This window comes from Cynara cardunculus (assembly GCF_001531365.2).
Source record: "Cynara cardunculus var. scolymus isolate 2C chromosome LG 1, CcrdV1, whole genome shotgun sequence".
NCBI classification, from domain to species: Eukaryota; Viridiplantae; Streptophyta; class Magnoliopsida; order Asterales; family Asteraceae; genus Cynara; species Cynara cardunculus.
The window spans coordinates 22,672,390-22,679,772 of NC_037528.1; the positions used below are offsets into that span (position 1 = coordinate 22,672,390).

General features: G+C 33.0%; 1 protein-coding gene across 1 annotated transcript; it reads left to right on the forward strand.

The window, feature by feature from the left end:
* Window positions 1-2,318: 2,318 nt before the first annotated feature.
* Window positions 2,319-7,010, forward strand: LOC112514709 (lipid phosphate phosphatase delta-like). Its single transcript, XM_025121311.1, has 8 exons — window positions 2,319-2,694; window positions 2,954-3,049; window positions 3,373-3,447; window positions 3,534-3,664; window positions 4,292-4,395; window positions 4,484-4,612; window positions 5,973-6,088; window positions 6,376-7,010. Exons 1-8 carry the CDS (start codon window positions 2,530-2,532, stop codon window positions 6,769-6,771), a joined length of 1,212 nt encoding a protein of 403 aa, XP_024977079.1. The 5' UTR covers window positions 2,319-2,529; the 3' UTR covers window positions 6,772-7,010.
* Window positions 7,011-7,383: the final 373 nt, after the last annotated feature.

Sequence of the window (7,383 nt, forward strand, 5' to 3'; positions counted from 1 at the left end):
TTATAATTTTGAATTAAAATTTTAATGCAAGAATATATATATATATATATATATATATATATATATATATATATATATATGAACCATTGTGTAAAATACGAACAAAAATTGACATATATATGAACTTGGACTGCATAGCATTTATGAATACAATATGAACATAATAACAATAACTGCTACACGAAAGGAAATAAATAAAAAATAGGTGTGAACACAATATAAATAGCTCGTTAATAATAGTTCATTAATTATGAACACATTCAGAAGTTAACCAGTGTTGATATATGCAGCTAGTGTACATATGAACACAATATGAACACTTGTGAACAATAGTATCGTAGAAATAGTATGAACACAATATGAATGAGTGATGAACATGTACAAGCCACATAGTGAGAGAATATCGTAGAAATAGTACGAACACATAACATATATGCTATGAATACGTGGTGCAATTAAAGAGAAAAAATTATCAATACAAGATGAATTATAAAAAACACAACACATCGTAATGAACATAATTTCGATTAAAACCAATATAATAAAAATATTAATCTATTACCAAGACATTCGCTTTGGTTAATTTCTTTACTTCCCGAACTCGAAATCCGATTGTCATCATAAACCACTTTAATCTTCTCACTGTTGTTGATTTCTTTTCCATTGCGTTTATCCATATTAGCTTGCTCGATACTAAAAATTTAGTACAGTATTTCCTATGCGAATTAAAAACTCATAAAACAATGAACATGAAAGATCAAGATTTAAAAATAATATATATATATATATATATATATATATATATTATAAATGCATATTTTTTGGGATTTGATGATTTATAACTCCCCATTAATTGTTTGGGAGTTACATATCAAATCAATTTACTGAAATACTCTTATAATTAACTTGTGAACATGACATAAACCTACTAGAAGAATGAAATTTGATTGATTGACATGGTTTGCAAAGTTAACACAAAATTGTTGGTTAACATTTGATCTTCCCTCTATAATTGTATTATGAAATATTAAGCATAGAAACTCAAATTTCCCATATATAACTTCCATCACCCCATAAAACCAAACTCTGCAAAACTAGGATAAAATTGAGTCAAAAGATCCCGATTCAAGCAAACAAAAAAGAACGTGAGTTAGACGAAAAATTAAGCAACTTCGACAAAAAAAAAAACGAATTAACTTACTCAAATCTTTTTTGTCAATAACCTCATATCCATCAATCGAATATGAGTCTCTTTCCGTGTTAAACAACCATTCCACTACCCTCAATATTTGACCATTTAAACATTGATCGACTCATGGAGAGAAAAAGTATATGTATTTTAATAACATAACTTCTAATTTTACGTCTCTTTTTATTATACTTTAATTAAATTATACGATATAGATCATTGATTGACTTATTCAGTCATTTTATTCCATATTAACTATATATTTATGTCAATTATTTTGATTAAAATATATAAATATATATATATATATATATATATATATATATCTGATAAAACTTTTTATTGAAATTTATAACTGAGAAAATTAGCTAACTACAAAGGATGCCAATTAACTTCTTTTTAAATGCCTAATTTGATCATCGAAGTTTGAATTCAAAATCTAGGGCTGAACTCAAGACATGGATAGAAACTATCGAGTTAAAATCAGATAAAACTATTAAATATTAAAGATTTTTCTTATAAAAAATAAAATGAATTTTTTTTTTTGTCGTTTTTATTATAATCAAATACAAAAAATGGTTAACAACTTAGTTGTTTGTTTACATCTTAATAGTTTCATTAAGAGACAATATCTGAATCGTTAAGAGGTGAATCTTGTTTGGCAAAAAAAAGTCTACCTCTTAATGGTTCTAAAACAATGATTTTGTATCGTGGATCTCCCTTAACCAATTAAGATCCCTAATTTCATTATACACAATTACCAAACAATTATATTTTATTTTACACTATATCATGAGAGTCTCTTGATCATTCTGACAACTTAATCATCCTGCACTAAACCATTCAGTAATTGCCAAACAGCCTTAAATTCATATTATCATAAATGAATTTTTCTTACAATTTTTTTGAGGTTATTTTAATCTTTGATTGCTATTGAAAATCAAAAACAAAATTAAACTATAAAGTTTAGTAACTACTTTGTTTATTTTGCCTAAAAGAAACAAAAGGTTATTCTTGAAGGGGCATTTTGCAACTATAGTCAAAGTACAAGGGTGTGATCCAATTATATTGTTTGAAGATCCTACCCGGCAACTGCGGAGTCAAAGTCAAAGTAGATGTTGCAAATTGTAAGTTCAACCTTTTTATTCATGGAAAAAAATGGTGTGCTCATGGAATGTTCCGAACCTGGCTGGCGACTAGCTGGGAATTTTCTGCAAACAAAATCCACAGCAAAGTCATAATCCAATTATCTGAATTCAAGTTTCACTAGATTATCATTTGTTCATCTTCTTTGACCCCTTAATCTTGTAAGTTTGAAAAACGAAGAAACAGAGTGAAAAATGGAGAGCTTAATACCCACATGGCAAGTGACGCTTTTATGTGGGATTTTGATATGGATTGTTGTGTCTTCGATGTTCAATGTGACCCGGATTATTAGATCTTTAACCCAACCATGGGTATCGAGTTGTGTAATCTCTGGTACACCTATTATTCTTCAGATCCAGGTATGCGCACCATGTGTTTGATTATATGACAATAAGGCGTTTGACTTTTACAAGTACCCTTATCATTAGTCTCATCAATTTGTGACCTCTTTCATGTTTCTTTTTGCTGAATTATAAGTTTCTGCTTGAATTTTATGTGTGTATTTGGAGAAAGGCCGCATTCTACACTCACCCATGTCATTAATGTCATCAATTTGCTTCTTTTTTTTGGGTGCTGGATTGTTGATGGATTACATAAATATTTGTTGACTTTGTGCAGAAATACCAGCATTCATTTTTGGATGCGTTGTTTGCTGGGTTATCCTGTGTTGTTTCTGTCCCTTTTTATACTGGCTTTCTTCCCTTGCTATTCTGGGTAATTTCTCTTTTTCTTCTCTATGGAATTTTAGGGGTGGTTTGGCAACACATTATTTTGTAGAATTAATCCTTAAAATGATTCTGCCTAAACCTGAAAATGTAATTTCTAAGAGAAAGTTTTGTTTTCTCATCAAATGAACATTTGGGCAAATACTTCTAAATATTTCAGAAGCTAAAAAAAGGCGATTCCGACCGTTCTAAATGGATCACCAAACCATTCTTTACCTTCACACATCAGAAAAAAATCATATTTTATATTACAAGTAAAGACATTTTGGCTATGGGGGATGCAATTAAGTGGGTGATGATTTTATGTTGTAGAGTGGACATGGGAAATTGGCAAGGCAGATGACACTTTTGATGGCATTCTGTGATTATACAGGGAACTGCATAAAGGTATAATATCAGGTTCATCCTTGATTGTATTTTTAGGTGTACATTTTTTCATCCATAAATATTTGTCATATTGCTTATGTTTCTAGGATGTGGTGTCAGCTCCTAGACCCAAATCACCACCTGTGAGGATTCTGACTGTCACTGAAGATGAGAAAGAGAATGCCATGGAGTATGGATTGCCTTCTTCACATACTCTTAACACTGTATGCTTATCTGGGTATGTTCCGTGCTTTTCAACCTTTCCGTGTATATTGGTTTATATATGCTGAATTGATTACTACAAAAATCATGAATTCAACATAGCTGAGCCTTGATGCACCAAGGTCTCCTTAGGTCCTAAGCCAATTTCCTTAAGATTATTAATCACAAAAACTCTTGACTGTTATGATCCTTTTCATATCCTAGAACTTTATGGTGGTGCTTAAACCCTTAAAATCTGCAAATGTGACTATAACAAAACCAACCCAATCTTCCTAAGGGTGCGTTTGGTACCCGGAAGGTAGAGAGTGAGGTAAGCAAGTGAATTTTCTGGAAGGTTTTGAGGTTTTAATTTGACATGGTTGGTTTAGTAATTTACCAATCTTCCCGATTTTTCTTCCACCTATTTTGGTCGGACTAGAAAAAAATGTAGTTTTGTCCCACTGAGGTCATTTTTGTCCCAGTCTAATGTCATGCCAAACGTGGGACAATAAGTTTTTGTACTGACAGTACTGTCCTGTCCCCTCTTGTCCCTCCAACAAACGCACCCTAAATGTTGAACATTCATTGATTGTAATATATGGGATTCTAATCACGTTTGCTGTAAAAACATCATTCATTGATTTATGTTTTCTGGGATATTCAGGTATCTCTTGCATTATCTATCGTCCTGCAACGAGAAATCAGATGCATCCTTTCAGCTAGCAGCATTTGCACTTGTTTGCTTGTTTGTTTGTCTTATTGGATTGGGTAAGTTTCAAAATCATGTCTTATGGTCCCTTTTAGCTCCTATATAATCAATAACTGACCAATTTATCACTACCCCATCTCTCTCCAGGAAGAATATATCTTGGTATGCACAGCGTGGTTGATATCGTTAGTGGTCTTGTGCTTGGATTGGCAATACTTGCATTTTGGCTTTCTATTCATGATCACGTTGACAATTTTGTAGTTTCAGGACAAAATGGTACGGGTTCTTGTACTTAGCTTAAACGATTTTTTGATTTACTGCATATAACCATTGCCTTTCAAATGCCTGTAAAATTTGAATATAAATTTCATTTTAGAGATTCAAACCTGCTACTACCCAATAACTATTTTGATTATTAGTTTTTTAATCTCTAATTAATAGTTTAATGTAGTTACCAACGTATTCTACGCTTCTTAAAAATCCGGGCTTACTTTTAACTTAGTTGACGCTCAAAAGCCAAATGTGGGCTATTTTTTGCGACACAGCCGGTACCATGGAAGTTCCTATGGGTGTGTTTGGTATGTGGGAGGGACCGGACATGTCTTGTCAGAAGAGAGTGAGGTAGACAGGTGCAAGAATTGTAGAAGGTTTTAGGGTTTTTTTTTTAATTTAGGGCAAATTGCATGAAAAAGTAACGTACTTTAACTTGATTCCTATTTTGGGTAACGTACTTTCAAAACTTTCATTTTGGTACCTATTGATAGAGCAAATTGCATGAAAAAGTAACGTACTTTAACTTGATTCCTATTTTGGGTAACGTACTTTCAAAACTTTCATTTTGGTACCTAAGATATAAAGTTGTAAACATTTAAGTACCCAGGTAACCCGGAAAGACTAATTTTAGACTAAAAAAAGACTAATTTTAGATTTTAAAAAATCCACGTCACTGACCACGTCAGCAAATAATACTGAGTTTGATACCACATCACTCGCCATATCARCATGATAATCGGTTAATATTTCAACCAGTTACCCGGGTGCTTAAATGTTTAAAACTTTACATCTTAGGTACCAAAATGAAAGTTTTGAAAGTACGTTACCCAAAATAGGAATCAAGTTAAAGTATGTTACTTTTTCATGCAATTTGCTCTATCAATAGGTACCAAAATGAAAGTTTTGAAAGTACGTTACCCAAAATAGGAATCAAGTTAAAGTATGTTACTTTTTCATGCAATTTGCTCTGTCAATAGGTACCAAAATGAAAGTTTTGAAAGTATGTTACCCAAAATAGGAATCAAGTTAAAATACGTTACTTTTTCATGCAATTTGCCCTTTAATTTAACACGGGTAGTTTTAGTAATATACCAATCTTGTCACATCTTCCTGATTTTTGTTTCACTTATTTTGGTGGGACAGAATAAAAATGCATTTTTGTCCCACTAAGGTTCTATCCTGTCCCAATTCAAATTCAATGGCGCACCAAACATGAGGCAACAAGTTTTTGTCTTGTCCCGTCCTGTCTTGCGTACCAAACGCACCATCTAGGATTTGTCATTCTCAAAATGCTCAAGTTGCTTTAGTAATTTAGAACTAGTTATGTGTAGTTCTTACGTTGGACGCTTTTCTTTTCTTGCAGTTACATCCTTTTGGGCTGCACTTAGCCTCTTGATGCTATTTGCCTACCCGACACCCGAGTTTCCAACTCCAAGTTTTGAGTATCACACAGCGTTCACCGGCGTGGCATTGGGAATTGTAAGAATATAACTCTATTAATAACCTGCAACCCCTTCTAAGAAAATTGCAACACTTCTATTTTTGGGAAGTTCATGACTCATAGTTGCCTAGTTGCTCATTGTCATCGTTACAAAATCAATTATATTGTTCGTGGTTTACAAGAACAAATGTATTTCATCGTTATTAAAGGGTATTTTAGACCTCTTCCAAGAAGCTAAATCAACCATCATATGTTGCAATTTTCATGGAACGAAAGACAACATTTTCATACCGTACCAAAAACTAATCTATATACATCATTTTAGGTGACCGGCGTCCAACAAACATACGAGCACTTCCACCACGAACAAGTAGCACGCGTGTTCACCCCTCGGCTCCTAATGGCTGCCTTTGCCGGTAGGATCCTTATTGGCATTCCGACCATATTGGTTGTCAAATTCTGCAGCAAGGCTCTTGCAAAATGGATTCTACCCATTACCGCAAATGCATTAGGCATCTCGATAAGATCTTCCGGGTACGTCCCGGCTTTGAGCGGCTCGTCAACGGTCAAAAAGTCAAATGGGTATCTTCAGAAAATGTTTTTTTTCAGTAATCAGGATTCATTGGATGTGGATACAGGTATAAGGTTGCTTCAATATGCTGGTCTTGCTTGGTCTGTAGTAGATCTTGTTCCTTCAATCTTTTCTAAACTCAATTTGTGATGTATATATAGAATGTGCAGCCCTTGTTTCCAGATTAGCTTTTGCTATCACCATAATAAATTTATGGAACTGACGAAAATGCCCATGGACCAGGAAGGGTCACCTTTCTTTTCCCTCTTTAAACCAGAGGGCACTTTCGTCAATCTATTATTTTAGTTTGGATCTGGTTAAAGTTGATCTGCATATGGGGTTGCTATAAAATGTATTGTATTAGACTACAACATAATTCTTTACTTTTTTAAGTTTTTGATGGGATAACAGTAGTTGATATATAGAGACTCTAATTGGATCTTGTTGTACAAAATTAATATTTTACCACTTTTTTTAGGGTTAGTTTGTTTATCTCTTAATAGTTTTATTATGAAGGCAACATCAGAATGCGGTGAATCATGTTTGACCAAAAAAAGTCTGTCTCTTAATGGTTCTAAAACTCTCTGAATGATTTTGTATCCAGGTTATTTCTTAATCATTCATCACCCTAATTTATTGTAAACAATTACCAGACAATCATATTTCATTTTATACTATATCATGAGAGACTTTTAATCATTCCGACTACTTAGGGATTGTTTGGCAGTTGTTGAATGGTCATGTGAACCAGAGATAACGTGT

Coding starts and splice junctions, on each gene's coding strand:
- LOC112514709 (XM_025121311.1), top strand. CDS start 2,530: ATGGAGAGCTTAATACCCACATGGCAAGTGACGCTTTTATGTGGGATT. Junction 2,695..2,953: donor CTATTATTCTTCAGATCCAG/GTATGCGCACCA, acceptor GACTTTGTGCAG/AAATACCAGCATTCATTTTT. Junction 6,089..6,375: donor CCGGCGTGGCATTGGGAATT/GTAAGAATATAA, acceptor ACATCATTTTAG/GTGACCGGCGTCCAACAAAC.